A 19,229-nucleotide genomic window follows, 5' to 3' on the forward strand; every position below is an offset into this window, starting at 1 on the left:
AAATAAACACAAAACCTGTTCAAGGGACTGAAATAAGTAAACATGATGAAGCATGGTTTCTGCAACTTTTTGCTGGACTTTTGGATTATCGTGATCTACTCTTTAAGTAGGCTCGTTTTTACAGCTTTATAAATGTCTTTTTCGTTGCTCTTTTGTCACATTTGAATGTTTTTCGAATCAAACACATTTTTAATATCAACCAAATTAAACTGAGTAAATGCACAATACAGTTTTCAAATGATAACACTGGATTTGCCATGCTTTGGACAATTATGTTTTGTAATGGCATCTTTCTAGCCTACTTCATGATGTCGGTCAGGTTCTATGTATGAGATTTTTTGATTGCACAGGTTGTACTTGAAAATTAAATTTGATTAAAATTAGTTGAATGGTCTAAGCGATTTAAGTGCGACAACAAGGCAAAAGTAGAAGAACGCCGTAAATTAGTGAAATATTATTACTGTATGTACATTTTCTGATTTTCCAATTTGATGGAGGGTTTGTACGTTGTTACCTTTGTGTTTATTTTATTTGTTGGAACGTATAAGAATTTGTTTTGGCCATATCTACCTTAAAAAGGATAGAGATTTTGATCACACAGTTTTACGTTTTAAGAATGCATTTTAGTTTGATGCCTGTAAATTTAAACAGATGAAGAAATTGGGAAAAATAAAGATGGAAGCTGAAAAATATGAGTCTAACCTGATTTGTTTAAATGTATCATATAAAAACAGTTTGGCATCTCAATTACTCAAACGCAACACCAGTTCTGGACATATTTGGACCTAAAAGAAATGAAGAAGTACTTGTGTCTCTTTATCCTCTCTAACCTTACTAAACTGTTTTTCAATAGACTATTAACTGCTTTATAGTACAACTTTTGCATTTAAAGTACTACTTAATAGACTACAGGAAATTAATTCAGAGTGTAGAAATAACATCAAATAGTAAAAGTCCTTAGGTCAATTTCTTAATTTTTCAGATTTAAGATTTACACATGGACACATATAAAATGAAAAAAACAGTGTATAATGGATTCTAGATGAATAATCTCCCCCAAATCTTTCTGAATAAACAGTTTCATCCTCTTACCTGGAGCAAAAGCAGCCAGGTAGAACACCAGCCCCAACAAAACCAGCCAAGAAAATGAGGTGGGACAGTAGTTATAGGCCCAGTAGGTCTGATCTCTCATGAGAGTAGAGTTTGAACATCTGAAAGAGGGAGACACATTCCTTTTGGCTTCTGGTCAGCAAAATGCGGGATCTGGAGGGAATGCGTCTCGCTCTACGATCCGGTACGTCCCCGCGAGCGAGCCGGGACTCACGCCTTGACTTGACTCACCTGCCCCACGCCGCTCGCTCGGTGGTGGCCTTATTGACCGGCACGCAGGAGGAGGCCAGGAGAGCCGAGCCGTTCTCTCGGTAACAGAAGCCACAGCGAGGGTCCAGCATGCACGGCTCGCACATTCTGCACACCAGACAGGAAACGCACACATAAGTAAAGTGATGCACCAAAGCAGGGAATGGTGCCCTGGGCAAGCCCCTCCTCCTGTCGCTCTCCAACCAATTAAAAAGGAAGCAGAAAGCAGGCAGTATAGTCTTTCAGTACTTAACAGCAACTAAGGGAAACTTACCCCATTATAACAAGTAGTTATAAACTTATTCAGAAGACAACTGACAGATAAGATAATTTTATTTATTTTCTAGGTCTTGGGCACCCTACCCATTTCTGATGCCGCCCTGGGCAACTGCCCATATCAAAAACCACCACTCTACTGAAGAGAAATGACTTTGTTTCTCATTTGTTCTTAAATTTATTTTAGGGAAGCAAGTTTAATGAGTTAATCTAAAATTATTGACTGACTAACGATTACGTGATAAGCAGCCATTTTCTTAAAAATCTCAGTTTTGTCTTATATGAAGATGGTTGACTGTCCATAACATAATGAAAAAAATATGTCATAATATATATATGACACATAAATTGTGTTTAATTAATATTAAACTTTGATATTTACATATAACTCTGACAAAAAAAGAAGGTAAAAACAGAAGAAACATTTAAGTGTACAAATAGCTTTTCACACTAGTGAGGTAATAAAGTAGATGAACTTCAGATGATGACAGAAAAAAGCAGGCGGTGACGGTTCTGAAACTGATGGTCGCTGAAAGCATGTGTGGGAACACAGAGTGGTAAAAGCACTCATCTCTTCAAATTACTCTTGTGTTTTTGTATGTGCGCGCGCGCGTGTGTGTGTGTGTGTGTGTTGAGGGTAGTGGAATTACAGGGAGTTGGTTCTGGTCAGTGAGTCCATTAGGCGTTTTTCATCATAATGAGTGTTTTATTTTTTACCCAGGAGTTTTGCCTTCTCTCTTTGTTAGTGAGAGTAAATTGGAACATCGAGGCATCTGATCTCTGTCTCACACGAAGAAACACTGAAGCTTTGTGAGGGCGTGTGTGTGTGTGTGTGTGTGAGAGGGGAGTGAGGGGGGAAGGAGGCTTTGTAGCTTGTGGAGACAAGCTAAGTCAACTGTAGGCATTTGGAAAAGAAACATTAATCCCATGTGGAACGAATGTGACATCAGCAGCAATAATCAAATATTGACGAGTAACTCTCTAACTCTGGTTTGTAATAACATAAAGCTCTATCAGCAATTATAAAGTGTTACAATAAAGTGTCATGTTTTTAAATATTAAGGAACTAAAAGTTGAAATACTTCACTATTAAACATTTAGAAATGATGACACCACTGTTGCCTAAATGCGGGTTAAACAGGTGAAGCTCAGCTTTCCATTTCTGCCCCACACACACACACACACACACACGCACACACACACACACATCTTTTTGAAAGTATCCCAGACATTTCAATTTCGGTAATTGGGGTCAGACTAGTGGAGTGCCTGCATAACACATTGAGATTTGTAGCAGAAACGTGACAAAGTATGAAAAAAACCCCACTTGTATTCTGTCATCAGTAGAAATAATTAGCCGTATAAAACCATGAAGGGAACCTAGCAACCAGAGCATCACTTCAGATGTTAAGACAGTTACTAACCTTCTAAACACATAACTTTATTTAATAAATAACACATTTTGGCTTAATTTTAAAAAGAAAAAAAGCCTCCCTAGACCCTAAAAAGAGAGAAAATAAATTCACAATTGTGAAAGTAATAAAATGTAAACCTATTAAACCTAGTGTGGTCTTAAATGCTACGGTAAATTTTTTTGTTAATGTTGTATCTGTAAAAAAAAAAAAAAAAAAAAAAAAAAAATTGATTCTTTCAAAATTAATCAATCAATTTTTGTATTTACCTCCAGAAAGAAAGATGATTTAATTCCAGCTAAACACCAAGCCGTCTTTCTGTCATTAAATAAGAGTGAAAAAAGTTCAAAAACCTCGACCCCTAATAAGTTATAAAAGTCCAAGCAAGTTCCTCCGCAAATTGGAATTTCAAATTATTTTGAGACCTTTTTAGACTCATAAACTTTTTAGACAGTCTTCTTTCTGAAAGCTCTTTTCAGATTCTTATGTTAAACAACCACAAGCCTAAGCATGTAAATAAAAAAAACTAAATGTGGTTTAGTTTTTAAAAGCCATAATCAATATCTACTTCACATAAGAAACGGACTTCTCATGATTGTTTCACACAACCAAAATAAATAAAACATGAGGGCGTCACATGTGCAAAAACAGCCGACAGGTCAGCTATTCGCTTATTAGTAAATGCTATAAATAAATAAAGGTTATCTCTGGCACCAACGGTTCCGATTCGCACGGTAAGAAATGAAACATCTGAGTCTGTAATTTGCTGGATGTCAACGCTGCAGTTTCACCACAGATGTGTCACCTTTGTTTAATGCTTTCTAGCATCACACAGAGGATTCAAGACTACAATGAAGTTAGAAAGGTAGCTTTAAGCAGAAATCGACTTAAATAGGCAAGGTATGATTTATTATCAGCACGTGTTAAAATTTGACATGTGAACCTGAATGCTGCTCCCAATCACTGCAGAAGTGAGTTGGAAACCCACATCCGACCTGGATTTGTGCTTTTACTCACTGGTACTTGGAGCAGGTGGAGTTAGCCATGACCGGGTCCAGGGGGTGGACAGTAACTGGAGGACTGTGCTGAGCAGACATGAGGAAACCTACGGCCAGCAGACTTAAACTCAAACATGTACCTGTTGAAAGATGAAATGAGGATTAGTTTGTTCGCCTGCAGATCTCCCTGCAGCTCTTTGTGTCTCACCTGTAATGCTGCCCAAAGTGAGCTTCCTGCGGCCCACCCTCTCCACAAGCCACACCCCTAGGAGGGTGAACAGGAAGTTGGTGAGGGTGGTGAGCCCTGCCAGCCAGATTGCCAGCCTGTCGTCACGCACGCCCGACATCTGCAGGATGGTGGCGCTGTAGTACCTGAAGAAACGGTAAAAAAGAAGACTGTAACCTCTCTCTTTTGCTGAGATTTTTATAACACACTTCACAAGCGCTGTCAAAGCCATGATTGTTTTAATTCCTTATCGATAAAAAGCTGAAAAGCGTCTGCACGTGTATGAACACCTTTGGTTGTCATTACATCGTTTAGGGCTGCAACGAACAAGTAATTCTGACGTTTATCCTGACAATTAATCAAATAATCAGATTTAAAAATGGGGACATTCTGCACATTTTTCATTGAAGCCTTTTTCAAATGATTTTAGAAATACTTTAAGTGACACAAATAAACAAATAATCATATATATGTTTCATAATTTATATTTTATTGTCTAAAATGCGAGTGTGCCGTTCTTCGAGCAAAACAGCAAGTAATCGATTACTGAAATAGTGGACGATTATCAATTCATCGCGATCAATCCGATTAATCGCTTCTCCCCTGACATTATTATTCTACAAAAAGCTGCATTTTGGTCGGACCTAAAAACACCTACAAGTTAGTTTTCCTCGTCAGCCGTCTTGTCACTCAACGGTTAACCCCCACGACCTCCCCTCTGCACCGGCGAGGCCAAGCAAATAAACCGACTGCGACCTCTCCTCTCCAACCACTCGTCCAGCAATCAGCCTCCCTGCTTCAGCGCCATCCACTCGTGTACAGACAGTTTACCAGGCAGCTATAAATAGTTGTGCCCCCAGTCAATCTCCGCGGCTCTTCCTCTCTCTCATACTGTGTCATAATTATACCAGGGACTCGGTGCCCCATGTTGCCCCGTGTAGGCAGATTGCCTCCAATCATCATCAGCAGGCCTCTCTCAAGGCAGCTCGGGTCAACAAGACCTACGTCTGCAGATGGGTCTGTTTTATGCTTCAGTTCTGATCCTATGAGACTGAGTCAAATAGGGGGGCGGGGAAATAAAAAATCACATGTAAAGTTGGAATTGCTCACATTTAGCGTGAAGTTAAAGCCGGAAACCGGCTAATCTGGTGTTTCGTGATCTTTTTCTGGCCTTACTGTTACGTTTTGTTACGCTTAATGCCAGCAACAGCATGCAGTTTGTATGGGAGTTTGTTTCTGAGTGGAAAATAGTAAAATTCAACTTTTGGGGGCATCTCTAAATGCTGTAAAGAATAAAGACTAAAAATAAAACCAAAGGCAACTTCTAAAAGCTTTCTATGCAGGTAGGTACATATGGGTACCAACAAAGGTGTCGCCTATCTGGGCTTATTTTTTAACTTACTCTGTGATTTAATTATGTTTATGAAATAATAACATTTAAACATATATACGCCAGGTGAGCTTTTGATGAAGAATACGTAATCTGAGTCGAATTGAAACGCTTCAACCTGTTAGTCGTGCAGTTGGTCGGTATTGTAATCTTCACCATAGGGTAAAAATGAGCCATTTTTTTTACTGTCTGTATGAGGAAAAGACGGGAACATAATGGACAGGGACTCCAAATGCGACAAAGACGGCACCGCGAGAGGGAGATACTCATTAAAGAAAAAGCCAAACTTAAAACGTCTCCTGCATCGTCTGCCTCTCTGCGTCTTTACAGGCAGCTCTGAATTCTGCTTTTCATCCCTTCCAAAGCATCCCCATCACTCTTTTGTCCTCTCTCTTTTCACTCATCCTCTCTCTCTCTCTCTCACATCTTTCCAAAATTAGATATTTAATTGACAGATTCGCATGATAGCATTGTGCATTTTTCTGCTGTGGGACTCAGCCAGATGAAACAAACAAACAAACAAAAAAAAAAAAGCAAGCAGAAGTGTGGCGTGGAGAAAGTTAGAGTTATCTATAGTCATTTATGACATGAAAGAGAAGTTAGGAAGGGATTTATTTGTTTGTCCACAAACTTCTATTTTACTTGCGTGCCAGCAAACGCGTCCATCGGAGAGATGCGCGAAGTAGACATGGGAGTGGGATTTGGAGCAGCAGCAGGAGAAAAAAAGCTCTATTTCTGGACGCAGCGGTCCTTCACAACCTGCTGCGCTCCATCTCCACCCCAGCATCACACTGATTACACCACACACACACCCCCCCACACAAAGTTAAGATTTACAAAATGCCCTCTGAAACCACTTTGACGGGAACAGCTGGGAAGAAATGCACGTCTGATCTGTGCCAGGCTGAAGGAGTTGCCTGGTTAATCCATTATTAATGTAATTGGCTGTCTACGCCTCCTTCGCTCCTGTTAGGCGGCGAGGCTGCGCTCCAGCTTCTTTCTTGTTTTTAAAAATCGCACCACGTGACACTATTTGCATTTTTCTAGGTTGGAGAATCAAGCAAGTTTCAGATACACTTTAGTTTAAGGAAATAAGTGTAAAAATGTGAGGGGGGGGGGATTTTCACAAACTTAAAGCTGCTGTCACACTGTCTTATCGTACCATGTGTGGTGTAATAAAAAATAATAAAATCATGTTAGGCAGGTCTAAATATGAGGAATTTTTGCAGATCTTGAGTAACACAAAATCTGTCACCTTGAATAATGCGTGTATATTGAGATCAATAGTAATATAGTACCTTACTTTTGATGTGAATCCATATTCTTATTGTGTTATTGTCCCATGTTTAAGACCAACTGACATTAAATATAGGGCAGGACAAAGATTTAACGCGTTTTAAAAATTTTATTTTTTTACAAACTTTCATCAATTTTGCAAGAAACTGGATTTCCTGTCATCTCCACTTGGCGAACAATACTCCAGGGACGCACCGATCCACTTTTTATCAATCCGATACGGAAAACCAACAGAGCAGAATTGACTTGAAGAGTTTCTGACATAAATGTAACAAATTATAAATTTATTTAAGAATTCTACACTAGTAGAGCACAACAATAGCTTCACAAGCTTAGTCAAACTATGTACAAAGCCACGTCAGCGCAATTAGGAGTGTAAACTATAAAATTTAATTTAAAAATTGACCAAAACAATAGGTTGACTACCTTGGTCAAACTGCAACAACGCTTCTTTCAAATGGTTCAGAAAGTGCAATTATAAATTTTAAGTTTAATAATAAAACATGACGTCACTCAAAGCATGACACACAGAGATTGAATAGATCTGCCCTTGTACACCGGGCACATTGTCACCGATACCCCTTCTAGAATTTTTTCCAATATCGGCACAGATACAGATATTAATATTGGATCGGTGTCTCTCTGCCACTCAATCCAAAACCCACCAAAGAAACTCTAACAGTAAAAATTCTCAGTCTCAAACGTTTTGGCCACCACGCGATGATAAATCAGCTTTATTGGTGCAAACATCTTGAAATGTTCAATAGAATCGGAGGTTCTAGTTTATCTAATGCTGCAGTTTAAATTTAGAGGGCGAAATACATAAAAGTACCTCTGGGTGTTGCATGGCAATAAAGAAAACAGCTACATTTTTTCCCTCATCTTTTCTCAATATTCTTTTGTAGTACTGAGTGACACAAACCTTCAAGGTTTCGAACATTAGTCCTGACAGCATGCGACGCCTCTCAGCCTGAAATACCTACAGGTGTGAACACGTGTCACTGGATGACAGGAGAACCAGCAGGAAGGACTGATAAAACAGCAGCTCTCTGTGTGGCAGCCAGTGGTTTCTTAATTCTGTTTTTACCCTTTTTTTTTTAATCTGTTCAGCTTTTAAGAAAAAGGCATTGTTACATGAAATTGCATGATGAGATGAATACAAGTTTTCAGGGGTCCAGAGGCGTTTCCAGGCCAAACGGGACATACAGTCCTTCCAGTTGTATCTGGGTAAAATAAAATCTTCAATTCATTTAGATTGAATTGAAAATGACTTCAGGTCATATGTAGTACAACCATAGACAATATGACTCAATGAAATTGATGAAAGGACTAATTGTATGACAACAACTCAGATTTATGACAGCGAATCACGACCAACTGTACTCCCCAAAAAGTTGGGTACAAAAACTGCAGTTCATTTCATAAGCCGTGTTTCCATTACAAACTTCGTCAATGTTCCGCTAAAGTCGAAAAAAAAACAACACAATTTCGCAATTGCTGCGTTTCCGCTAAATAAGAAGCGCATCTGGAATCACATGTGGATGAGTTTGTTCACGCGATAAGTCAATAAAAAACACGCCGCGCCATCATCCCGACCACTTCCTGTTGTCGTCTTCTTCGCCGTTTCCGCCAGCGGTAACATCCTGTGGTCGATCATGTGACTTGTGTGATGTGAAAAAAGTGTTTCCGTTTCAATATTGTGAAATAAGCCAAAGGAAATATTCATATTCTGAGTTCAGCACACGGAAAGTCTGTTGTTTAGTCATATTACCTTTTCTCTCAAAAGCAAATGGCGTTGCTTTATTTTGTATACCAAGCACACACATTTGCACACAGATCCAACAAATCTCTTATACAGTCAAGAATCCCCCCCCCAAAAAAGGTGTAAAGAGTAAAAGCAGGAAGACAGATGAAGCCTAAAAGTTGTTTTTTATTTCCTAATATTTTTTTTTTCTTTTAATTGAGTGGTTTGAACTGGATAAACACCTGATGAGACGACAGCAACAAAACTTAATACAGGGTTGACCTTTGGATAGCTCCTCGATGTTTTTTGGCCTATTTTACATGTGCGGTGAAAGCAAGAAGCTGAGTCATGGCTGACATTTTCTGGCACATTTCGGGGGCCCCGGGGACTCTTGGGAGGACGCAACATGCAGTCTAATGGGCTGTGTTGGGCGGCTACAGGTTATTCAGACAGGAAATTACAAATTATTTGACGATTTAATCAGAACACAGTTCAACGTTACGACTTTTAGACTCCAAATAACAGATAACAGAAAATATGATTGAGTTGGTCTATTATAAAGAGGTTTCTTTAAAGATATTATAGTCTTAATTCTTGATCTTAAACATTTGAAATATGTTCCGTATTAACATTTAGCACAAGTTGTACGACTTACTTGTATCGGAAAACTCGTGATCTTTTGATTTTTAAGCAGCAGTGTGATGGAGGCAGTGAGTAAGAGAGAGCAGGGAAAACACAAGGAGCCATTAACAGAGAACAGGAAGTGAGAGAAAGATTGAAAGGTGAGAGGAAGAACAAACGGAGGGAGAAAAGACAAAAATGATGAATGTTGGTGGGGAAAGCGGGAACAAACAGAGAGCCAGGAGTAAAGGTGTGGAGACGAGAGAGAGAGAGAGAGAGAAACGGGGAGCATGCGTGTGAGACATAAAGAGACGGAGATTCTCCAGGGAAGTGGCCTATTTTTCAAATGAATGCATATGAACACTGAGCTGCATCATGTTAATGCTGGAACAGAAATCATTCAGCCCAAAATGGATGAGACCGGCTGTTCTGATTCTGAACCGCCGCGGTCTGAAGCCACCGTTCATCAACACAAAACAAAAATCCACTTTGGTTTTACGTCTGCTTCGTTCCTCCTGACCCTACATTAGTGCAAAAAATAAAAAAATAAAAAAAATTCAAAGACTTTGTTAGACCATGAATCCATTACAGGGTTGTGGAAGGTACATCCTGGCCAGGTGTGGGAGATAATCCTCATTGGCAGTCCTGGACGGTCCGTCTCCCAAGAGCCACTCCATTCAGCTCTCCAGGCAGAGTCAGGGAGAAGCTCCCAGGAGGCATCATTATTATTTGTCAAAGCCACCTCTGCTGGCTTTTCTCTGGGTGAATGTGGAAAAGCAGTAACTCGCCACACTGGTTTCTGAGCAGCTCAAGAGTTCTGGATATTCCAGGAAATGTGTGTGTGTGTGTGTGTGGGGGGGGGGGGGGGGGGGGGGGGGGGGGGTCAAAATAAAGAAAATTCACATTTCAATGGGTCAAATCTCTGAAATCCTAAGTTTCCAATTTAATCAACACTAAAAAGTCTGAAACCAATAAAGAAATCATTTTTAACATGGGACCCTACATTACCAATGTGGGTCCTCACAAAGGTGGCAAAAATTGCTCACATGTACTAAAGCTAAACTTTGTCTCACACACTATTTTGTATTTCTACCCATATTAGGACTTTGGATTGACTTTTGTTCAATTTTGTACCTATACTTATTCCTAACCCTAACCGCTACCAGTATATTCATAATCCTAACTAATTCACACCATACCTGTGGGTCAGACGCATTATGACTAAGCTTTGGTCCCCATAAGCTCAATCTGTCCTCAAAACATTAGTAAATATACCAGAAAAATTCCTAAATGGGCACCATAAAGGAGTGCACATACAGCAGTCACTCAGTGCTCACCTTGAGGGAAAATACTGCAGATCTGTCTTCCGAAATATCAAAACGTTGCCTCTGAAAAACCCACTGCAAGTCTTTACTCCAACATAGCATTTGTCTGGTGACCATCTGTGAAGGCCAACTGGCCCTCCAAATCTCCAAACTCCAAATCTTTAAAAAAGTGTCTTTAAATGATGCCAGGGTGTTTACTTCTTCACATTTAAACCGAAAGACAAAATTTTTCAGTCAAAAATTCAAAAACGTGAAATCCAATCGGTACAATCATGGCAAATTAGAGATAATTGTTAATTAAACAAAAAATAAGGCCAGAAATCGAAAAGCTTGTGAAAAAAATAGGCCCAATATAAACCAAAAAAAAAAAAAAGAGTTCTATTTAAAATCCACAAAAACACTGAAGTTAAATCAGAATTTAAAGGGTGAGTAGTTCGGTGCCAGATTTCCCTAGGGGTACGGTAAGTGTTCCCGGCGCCGTTTGTGGGGTAACAGAGCTGTTGCAGTGTGTGTACTGTAGTTGCTTCCACTGGTCAGTTTCGTTGTTGATGCAGGGCCAGTTGGCCTTCACAGATGGTCACCAGACGAATGCTATGTTGGAAATGTCACGCGAAGCCTGTTTTACATGGATCTCTTTGTCGGGTGGCCCGCAGGGAGCTGGCTGGAACACGCTTCTGTTTGCCCGTTTTAAAGTTGTTCATAGGCGGCTCGATCAAAACATCGCTTTGCTATTGCTTCAACTGGACTCTCAGCGTGGCCTCATTAATGAGACTCATTCAAATTTCTTCCCCATTAATCAAATGCAAAGAGAAAGACGCCAAGTCACACAACATGCACCACAGCGTGAGGTGTGATTAATTTGCAGATGAGAGGTCTGTAGAATGTGTGCACACATTCTTATGCTCAATAAAGTCTCATAAATGAACAGTGACATTTACACGAGCCACACAGGACTCTCTGGTTATGTTCCCTGATTGCACATGGCATCTCCCTTCGTCTGTAGATAAGAGGAGCACATTTTTTTCAAAACAAAGTGATTTTAAAGGAAAATGGTTGAAACGCTGTGCTAGGAAGGTATTTACACCATTCCGGTCCGTTGGAAGAGCGTACGGAAAGCAATAGAAGGGAAAATGAATCTCGTTTACAGTTTGGGGACAGATTTGAATGGATGGTTTAAAGGGACAGATGACAACTACAAGGAAACTACATGGCGGTTGCAGGCAAATGCGATTGAACTGGCTGATTCAACCAACGACATCCACAAACAGTCAAAGAAATTACCGTCAAGCTCACTATATCTGGCAACCCGTAGACCAGAAACCACTAAACTCTCCAATACATTACATATACAATCAAACCTCAAGTCACCTGGGGGAACCTTTTTGAACACCAACAAAGCACACTGACTTCATATTCTACATTTCTGCATAAATGTGATGTAAAATGTTGTTATTGTCAGTCAGTAGGACAACATCCAGAATTTAAAAACAGCAGTACTCGGGACTGGAGCCCACTTTTTCTGTTTTATAATCATACACTGCAGTGCCCACCAGCTCACCATGACCTTTACTTGCATGATTATGAGGATAATTGAATCTAAATGATCCTGTGGCTAGGTTGAATCGATGATATCTACGTCTTCCTACTGCTGGATGACATCAACATTTATGTGCAACCGAGATACAGTGCAAATACAAAATTATAGCCTATATTTATCTCAATGCAGCTGCCCATCCCTTCATTTGTTGGGGGGACAATTAGGCAGGAAGGAACTCTGGGATACAAACACATGCAGGTAGAATGATAAGCTCCTTCTTCTTCCTGACTGATGTGTTATTTACCAATCTGTTGCTTCTCCCTCAGGCCAATAAGCCGGTTTATGAATATTAAATGCGTGCTGGCATGTCAGGCCAGGAAAGTTATTTATATGGCATCCGTGGTCCAGAGAGTGAGAGTACCTGACATGCAAGTTCAGATCAACCTGCCAGCTTGTCTGTAGCCACGTCTGGGTCCTCTCAATGTACGCGTATTTGGCAGTTTCCAAGTCTTTTCATATTGCATCCTGTTCATTTGTCCAATACTTCGGTGCTCAACTCCTGTAGGCATAAACTGGGATTTCTGTAGAACAGGAAGTAGAAAACATGTATTGCCCTTGACGCTTTATGTTCTGTTCACCAACTATATCACCGAAATGGAGAGATGTGTCTTCTGTTCAGATGCAGGATTATTCAACTACAGATTTATCAGTGGCAGTAAGTCAATGCTTTACCTCATAATTCAAGATGGAAATGACAAAAACAACAGTTGGCAATAGAGGCTTTTTAAAAAGAAGAAAAGAAGTGCAATCAACACAAAGTAATGTCCATCTGAGCTGACATTGGGTGGGTGGATGGATGGATGGATGGATGGATGGATGGATGGATGGATGGATGGATGGATGGATGGATGGATGGATGGATGGATGGATGGATGGATGGATGGATGGATGGATGGTGTTTGTGGTTGTCATCCGATTAAAGGTGCGAATACCTTTGCAGGACCCCGTAGCTTCAACAGGTGGATGTGAAAAAAATCAACCACGCCTGGCTGTAAACGCATCTGTGTCCAAGCAGAGTCTTTAAAAATGGAGCCTTTACTAATGGAGACAGGAAGTCATTTTACCCACTTGTCATCCCATGTTAGCGGAAGCCGCTAAACTGGTTCCACTTATTTATTGTGTTGTTGCCCTTGGTGCTGTGTGTGCTTGTGTTAGTGGATTTTCATTGCTCCACCAAGATGAACTTCATCTAAGTTTGTTTGCATAAATGCATGTCATTAGCTGGCACGCCGCCGCTGATGGGAGAACTAATTTGCATCTGAGCATGCACGGCCAGAACCGAGTGTGTTCCGTGTGCGAGTGTGGGAATGAAGCAGCACGTCGGATCGTCCAAACAGCACCTCTGAGCGTGTGAGCTGCTTTTTAATGCTGAAATCTGAGCGCCGTGCTTTGAATTCAGTCGGTATTTCTTTGGCACCCAAGGTCTGCAGAGCCGTTTCTGCTTATTTTTTAAGACCCTGGAAATTAATATCACACAAGGATGACAGGATGAAATACAAAAAAGCAGTTTTCATGATGCTTCCATTTATTACGAATAAAAAAGTAGCCGACAACACAAAGTAGACAAAAACCTCTCAAAGGCCCACACATCTTGCTCCAATTTAAACAAAAAAGAAAAATAAATCGAGGACAGATGACAAATAAACTCATTCTCATATCTAGAAAGTAATTTCTAAGACTTTGGGGCTCCATCAAACCATATTTCAACCCATTATCCACAAACAGGAAACACATTGAACAAAATACCGCCAAGAGTTAATTGCCAACTCATCTGCTCAAAACCCAGAACAAAATCTAAAGCCACGCAGGCCTCACATGTCACAACTAAAATCAGTTTATATGATTCAACAACAAGAAAGAGACTGGACAAATATGGCATCCATGGAAGATCAAAACCACTGCTGACCAAAACTCTCTAAAAAGGCTGATCACATGTTTGCAAGAAAGGATGATCCCCAGACATTTTAGGATAACATTTCAAGAACTAGTAGGACTAAGTTGTACATTTTTACACATGAAATTACCAGCGTTTCAGAAAACGGACATCACGCAACACGGTGACGGTGGTGTGACGGTCTGGGGTGCTTAGCTAGAGCAACATCTGGTTGACTTGCAGGTATACGTGGAAAAAAATCTTCTTGATAAAGGAGACCTAAATGAGAACTTCCATGGTAAGAGGCCTCTACTTGTGCAGAGCTTTATCAAGTGCAGAGGACCTCAAAGTGCTTCACACTACATTCAGTCAATCACCTCATTTGCACGCACAATTACAAGCTGGAGGTAAACTACTGAATATCAGCCACAGTTTGCCCTGCAACTCACTGGTCACAGAGCAAGATCCTGTGACATTTTGTTTTGCCAAATGTCGCCAGAAACACAAGAAATTTGTAAGGGTGGAGATGATGCCAGTAATGTTAAGTGGAAGTAGATGGGCCAATATGATCACTGACCACTTTACTGTGCCTCTGTACTTTAAAACCTCTCCATCACAATTTGCCCTTCATGCCAGCTCCTTGGACTCATTTGCAGCACTTTTCTACTTCAGGTCTAACGGAAGGACTTGAGTTGCAGGCTATTTTAGAGCATATTTGACTCAAAAGGAAAAAAAGAAAATCTGTGAACTCAGCCAATCTACTTCTGTCAAGTCCCTGATATGAGAGACCAGAGTGTAACAGCACAGCGACAGACAATATGTGCCTTTCTAGAGTCGTTTGCATTTCTTTTGACGGTCTGCCACGCTCCCTTACTGCCCGTTTCTTTTCTTTCTCTATGCCAGGCTCGTGGTTTAATCGGCTAAAGCAGCTGGGGAAGCTCGTCTCCAGGCCGTGGTGATTTACTGCCACCTCAGACCTCGTTTATATCTTACTGACTAACAAGGCTGGCCCGGCAAGTTTGCGTGGGCGACACAAGCCAGGTGGTAGGATCTGCCAATCTTAATAATTTCCCGCCATAAACCATTCCAACCTTTATTTTTCTCCAAACAGAACCGTAATTTAGCAAATGAACTTTGTGTCGAGTTGGGGGGGGAGGTAAACCCATTAGGAATGTGTTTACTGAGGCAGGAAATCAAGACAATTAGGGTTATTTCTTCACAGATTTTCTTATTATTATACACGTCTTGACGTTTATGACTCTTGTGTCTGTTTGCTTTTTGACTCAAGTCTCACTTCGCAGTAAAGCTTATGTAGCGTCTCAAACTGCAAAAGTCCAGATGGCGCTCCCGTCATTTCTGTCATATTAAAAGGAAAATTAAATTTGTCAAAGTTTTTTTATGTTCTTTAATTAAAGAAAACGATACAAAGTTGTGCACGTAACAAAAGTATCCTGCTGGATTTCACCAATATCACCAATTTTAGAGTCATGCTTAAAAAGAAATACATTTTTCAAACTTCTACCTCTTCTCATTCGAGTCGAATATTGAGTCCCAAACTGAGAGTTTGAGTCAAGTCTTGAGATTCACAAGTTGGGTCCAAGTGAAGTCTCAAACCCTAAATCGTAGTCAGGTCTCCCATCCCAAATTCTTAGTTCCAAGCCTCAAGATTAGTCTAATCTTAAGTCCCAGGTCATAAAACACTAATATCCAAATTCTAAGTCTCAATTTTCATGAAATCCTCAAAACTCACACCTTGAGGCTGAATTAAGTCCAGTATGAAATATGTCTTGAGTCCAAAACCTTGAGTTTCAGATCTCAAGTCTGAGTAAATGACTTTCTGAATCAGTGGCAAAAGACGTCCGTATGTGTTACTAAATCGGATCCGTGTCCGACTGTTTTCAAAGTGTCTGCGTTCTGAACGTTCGCGTCTGCACCAGAAGAAGTCTGACACGATAAATCCAGAGGTAAACAATTGCTGAAAATCACAACTATGAGAGGAGTCTGTCAATGAAGCGCATCACAATCCCACCACTGCTCTGACTTCACATCCAAACAAACTTCTCTATTGAAGTTTCAGGCATTGCAGCACAAAACGCCAGTTCTATTAGTTGTGCTTTCTTTTTATTAGCTTCCTTCATCTTGTTTTGATCTAGTGACGATACTGTTGGCCCGATTGCTGAATAATTGTCAAACTGATCCATGGGCGACGGCGTCCATTATCAGTGCTGGACACTGTGCTACACTGTGTGTCGTCAACTTTCTTCTTCTGGAAATGCGGGTCTCTTTGGTCGCAAACTGAACGACCATGAAAGAAAAAAAAAGTATTTCAGCAAAAATCTAAATCAAGCGACATGACATCATGTGTGAATGTAGCCAAAGAGGCAATATGAGGAAATCTACAACAATGGTCTCCAGCTCCAGTCCTCCAGGACGGATATTTTGCATGTTTTAGACGCATCTCTGCTGTGGCATATTTTGAGTTATGCATTGGTCTGGTAATGAATCAATCATTTGATTCATGCGAATTGAACCAGCAAAACCTTTAAACCATGCAACCCTTTAACACCGACACTGAACACCGTATATCTAGAAGTAGCCGCAGATGCAACAACTGCATTATGCTGCTTCTGCTTCTCGACTCAAGGGTGGAAAAATATATATATATCAAACTTTAAGTCCTACATCATCTCAAAGGCTTTAGTTTGGTTTTCTATTTATGTTTTCAAAAAGCTTTATGTAATTAACCATTGTCTGTAGGAGTGAGCAAAGAGGATATTTGCATGCGTTGGGAGCAGTGCGGCTGAACAAGGCGTCCACTAATCGGATGTTTCAATCTGTTGATCATCAGGGCCCACGTTTCACAGGGATGAAATCCAGAAACCTTAACTGCCCTTCATGTTTCATCACCAGTTTAAAAAAAAGAAGAAAAAAATGTCATATAATTTAAAAAGGCGATGTGTCAAAGCTATAATCCAAATACCTGTGGGGAGTCCACAGGAGGAAGACATAGGGTGCAGTCCGCTTTCCGTTTAAGTGCAAAACTCATTAGTGTTACTGATAAAAGATATTAGCTGGAGCAGCACAGTGTGGGTGTGTGTACTTATTTTTCAGGTAATTATGCTTCCCCTGTTTTGACAGTGTAACATTTAAGTTGAATAACTAGTGTTTGTATTTGTTTGACCTATAACATCATCACCATATCATATTAAGAAGACGCCTGCAAATCTGCAGCGGATCTAATTAACCAAAACACTCGGCACACAAGATTATTGTAATGACTTCTAACTTGAGGACTATTGCGTCCTTACAGGAGACAGAGCTGTTTCAGTTTGGGAAGCTAAAATTTGGAGACCAAGATCAAAGCGAGTTTACTTAAACTGACATCTGATAGCTAAAAAAATGAATAAATCACAGTTGTTTATGCTAATTTTTTAGGTCTGAGTGATTTCTATTTATGTAATGCTGCAAATCCTTTTTGCAGCATTTTACACCATTTTCTTTTACACCATTTTCATTTTGCACATTGTTGTAAGATTTTCCATCTTCTCATACTAAAGGTGAACACACACCTACTAATATTTTTTTTATTTCTAATGGACTTGATTTAAACAATATGCCAACGAACCCCAGCGAAAAAGATTAATAATATTACAGTAACATTTCAGAATGAAGATGTCACCAATAAATGGTGCTTTGGAAAAAAATGTTGATCAGTCAACAAATTTTGAATAACAATTTAGTTAGTCAACAAAATTTTTGACTAAATATTTCACTAAGAGCAATTATAGTCAATTGTTAACTCAATTCAGTCAGCTTTGCTTCTGCTTCTTTATTCTTCTTGTGTGACCTCTGTCCAACTCTTACATTGACTGTAAGAAGCAACACGAAGCTCAGTGTGAAGTTTTCCAGAGGTAACGGTGGATCGGTGTTAAACTTCTCAAATATCTTCAGTTGGAATTTTGGAGTGGGTCCAACTTCCCTCAGACTGTGAAAGACCGTCACCTTTTTATCAATTGTGGCGGAAAAGTGCATGGCAGCCCGCAACGAACAAATATACAGAGAGATTTCAGAGAAAATGGCCGCCCAAAGGACAAAATGACATCATCAGAGCGTCGACAACAACTCCTGCCCAGATTCCTGCCTTTACTCACGCCCACATACTGAGGGAAACACGGCCAACCGAGACACACCCAACTTGGCTGGAATCAAACCAAATAAAGAGACTTGACAACAGAGAACAGGCTTTACCTAAGTTACTTCCACCAAATAAGGTACGACCAACTAAAAGGCTATAGGGTGTCCTGACTTTTTACGTAACTAAAATTATATTTTCAATATATTTTGTTTAGTGACTAACAAAGGTTAGATATTGATATGTGAACATTTCAATGGGGTGTCCTCATTTTTCTGTTGCTGTCAAATCAACATCAATGTCTCACTTTACAAACCTTAGCTCTTCTTTTAAAGAGTACTTTTGAAGCAGGTAGTGATAACTCAGGTGATTCACTGAGGTTGTCCACAAAACCAGAATGAGAATCTGTTCCAATTTATAGAGCTGAACTGTATCTTAATGAGCAGCGTAAACATTATGTAACCTCTGCAGCATTCAGATTTACCTAAAGAAGACGGGCCCGTGTTGCTGCAGCCTCCCCAGCAGGTAAACCTTTTGAGGCTGACTAGGAGAGTGGCAGATGTGAAAGTGAGACAGACAGATAGGCGGACGGGGCCGGTGTCAGATTTAGTTTGTCGTGCCCGCTGTTCAGTGAGTTGACAGCAGGAGATCAAGATAAATACATGCCCAGAGAGACGGACGATCAATAGACAGACATTCACCGAGAGACGTGGAGGAGTGACAGATCCCGAGCTTCACCTCGGGTAATAAAAGCTCAACTTCTGCATGCTGTTATTCTCTGAATACCTTCCTGTCCGTTCAGATGTCAAGCAGGCCTAAGGTCTGGATTCAGACTACACATCTCCAGTCACATTTCCAGCACGCGCGCGCAGACACACCCCGTTCGAGCGCACCGGTCCGCCGGTTGCCAGGCAACAGCGCGCATCCACCGATTGTTTACAAAGCCTTGTAATATAGTTCGTCTGGGAGGGGAGGGCGGG

General features: G+C 40.4%; 1 protein-coding gene across 1 annotated transcript in view; it reads right to left on the reverse strand.

Moving 5' to 3' along the window:
• Positions 1-19,229, reverse strand: part of slc2a13a (solute carrier family 2 member 13a) — a 64,787-nt gene that overhangs the window by 5,005 nt on the left and 40,553 nt on the right. Inside the window, exons 5-8 of the mRNA XM_028019726.1 lie at positions 4,254-4,417; positions 4,065-4,185; positions 1,342-1,467; positions 1,093-1,211 (exon numbers count right to left, since the gene is read on the reverse strand). Coding sequence (XP_027875527.1) covers positions 1,093-1,211; positions 1,342-1,467; positions 4,065-4,185; positions 4,254-4,417 — 530 coding nt within the window. The remainder of the gene's footprint in view (positions 1-1,092; positions 1,212-1,341; positions 1,468-4,064; positions 4,186-4,253; positions 4,418-19,229) is intronic.

This window comes from Xiphophorus couchianus, chromosome 6, assembly GCF_001444195.1.
Source record: "Xiphophorus couchianus chromosome 6, X_couchianus-1.0, whole genome shotgun sequence".
In the NCBI taxonomy this organism is placed as follows: Eukaryota; Metazoa; Chordata; class Actinopteri; order Cyprinodontiformes; family Poeciliidae; genus Xiphophorus; species Xiphophorus couchianus.